The sequence below is a fragment of the Austrofundulus limnaeus genome, unplaced genomic scaffold, assembly GCF_001266775.1.
Source record: "Austrofundulus limnaeus strain Quisiro unplaced genomic scaffold, Austrofundulus_limnaeus-1.0 Scaffold3362, whole genome shotgun sequence".
Classification (NCBI taxonomy): domain Eukaryota; kingdom Metazoa; phylum Chordata; class Actinopteri; order Cyprinodontiformes; family Rivulidae; genus Austrofundulus; species Austrofundulus limnaeus.
In genome coordinates this window covers 2168-4078 of record NW_013955764.1, presented here as the reverse complement: position 1 = coordinate 4078, position 1911 = coordinate 2168, and the positions used below count along the sequence as shown (strand labels likewise).

Genomic DNA, 1911 nt, shown 5'->3' with positions numbered 1-1911 from the left:
TCTTGCCCCGCCTCCTCAGACTGTTGAAAGTTTAAAGACTGTTGAAAGTTTAAAGACTGTTGGAAGTTTAAAGAATGTTGAAAGTTTAAATACTGTTGAAAGTTTAAAGAGAGTTAAAAGTTTAAAGACTGAAAGTTTAGACAGTTGAAAGTTTAAAGACTGTTGAAAGTTTGAAGACAGTTGAAAGTTTAAATACTATTGAAAGTTTAAAGACTGTTGAAAGTTTAAAGACTGTNCACAGACAGAACAACGTGCACAGACTGTAAGAGTGTTCCTGCTGTTAATGTGGGGTGGTAGTAGCTGAGAGTGGTCTCCATCAGACACTCAGAGCTCTAACATGATCGACACTTTAATCAAAACAAATGGTTTAATTCGGTTGTTTTAGTTTCTGCAGGTTTGGTTCTGAGTTCAAATAAAGAACTGAAGTGTTTCCTTCTAAAAGGTGTTTGGACTCAGATTCAAGTTGAAACCAAAGGTTTGAATATAAATTAAATCAAAACAGAAAATAAAGCTTCTTATCTGGACTCCGGAGTCTGTCCTCTCATTCACTTCTCACACAAACATTTTGGATGCTGAGAAATCCAACTCCATCCTGCAGCACCCAAGCCGGACCCCGGCCCAGACCCGAGCCTGGACCCTGGCGGGTCGGATCCATGTCAGGCCGACGTGGGTTCGTAGATGTGGAAGTGGATCCCCTTGGAGCAGGTGATCTTCATCACAGCTCCGTTCAGGCTGCTGTCTGTGATCAGCTTCATCATCCCTTCAGCAATCAGAGCCGGCCTGAGGAGGGACAGAGAGTGGAGAGAGAGCTGAAAGAGCAGCTGAAAAACAGTTGAAAGAGCTGCTGAAGGTGTGATAAAAATTCCAAGTTAAAGACTAAAACGCTGCTTAACAATATCTAAGACTGTTGAAAGTTTCAAGACTGTTGAAAGTTTAAAGACTGTTGAAAGTTTAGACAGTCGAAAGTTTCAAGACTGTTGAAAGTTTAAAGACTGTTGAAAGTTTAGACAGTTGAAAGTTTAGACTGTTGAAAGTTTAAAGACTGTTGAAAGTTTAAAGACTGCTGAAAGTTTAAAGACTGTTGAAAGTTTAAAAACTGTGGAAAGTTTAAAGACTGCTGTAAGTTTAAAGACTGTTGAAAGTTTAAAGACTGCTGAAAGTTTAAAGACTGTTGAAAGTTTAAACAGTTGAAAGTTTAAAGACTGTTGAAAGTTTAGACAGTTGAAAGCTTAAAGACTGCTGAAAGTTTAAAGACTGTTGAAAGTTTAGACAGTTGAAAGTTTAGACAGTTGAAAGTTTAAAGACTGTTGAAAGTTTAGACAGTTGAAAGTTTAAAGACTGTTGAAAGTTTAGACAGTTGAAAGTTTAAAGATTGTTGAAAGTTTAGACTGTTGGAAGTTTAAAGACTGTTGAAAGTTTAAAGACAGTTGAACGTTTAAAGACTGCTGAAAGTTTAAAGACTGTTGAAAGTTTAAAGACTGTTGAAAGTTTAAAGACTGTTGAAAGTTTAGACTGCTGAAAGTTTAAAGACTGTTGAAAGTTTAGACTGCTGAAAGTTAAAGACTGTTGAAAGTTTAAAGACTGTTGAAAGTTTAGACTGCTGAAAGTTTAAAGACTGCTGAAAGTTTAAAGACTGCTGAAAGTTTAAAGACTGTTGAAAGTTTAAAGACAGTTGAAAGTTTAAAGACTGTTGAAAGTTTAGACTGTTGAATGTTTAAAGGCTGTTGAAAGTTTAGACAGTTGAAAGTTTAAAGACTGCTGAAAGTTTAAAGACTGTTGAAAGTTTAAAGACAGTTGAAAGTTTAAAGACTGTTGAAAGTTTAGACTGTTGAATGTTTAAAGACTGTTGAAAGTTTAGACAATTGAAAGTTTAAAGACTGTTGAAAGTTTAAAGACTGTTGAAAGTTTAAA

The 1911-nt window shown here is 35.7% G+C and overlaps 1 protein-coding gene across 1 annotated transcript in view; it reads right to left on the bottom strand.

The window, feature by feature from the left end:
- Positions 1-239: 239 nt before the first annotated feature.
- The window catches only part of hpgd (15-hydroxyprostaglandin dehydrogenase), a gene marked incomplete at its 5' end in the record, with an annotated part of 3500 nt that continues 1828 nt past the window's right edge, over positions 240-1911 (bottom strand). The window contains 1 exon segment of the mRNA XM_014000582.1: positions 240-780. Coding sequence (XP_013856036.1) covers positions 657-780 — 124 coding nt within the window.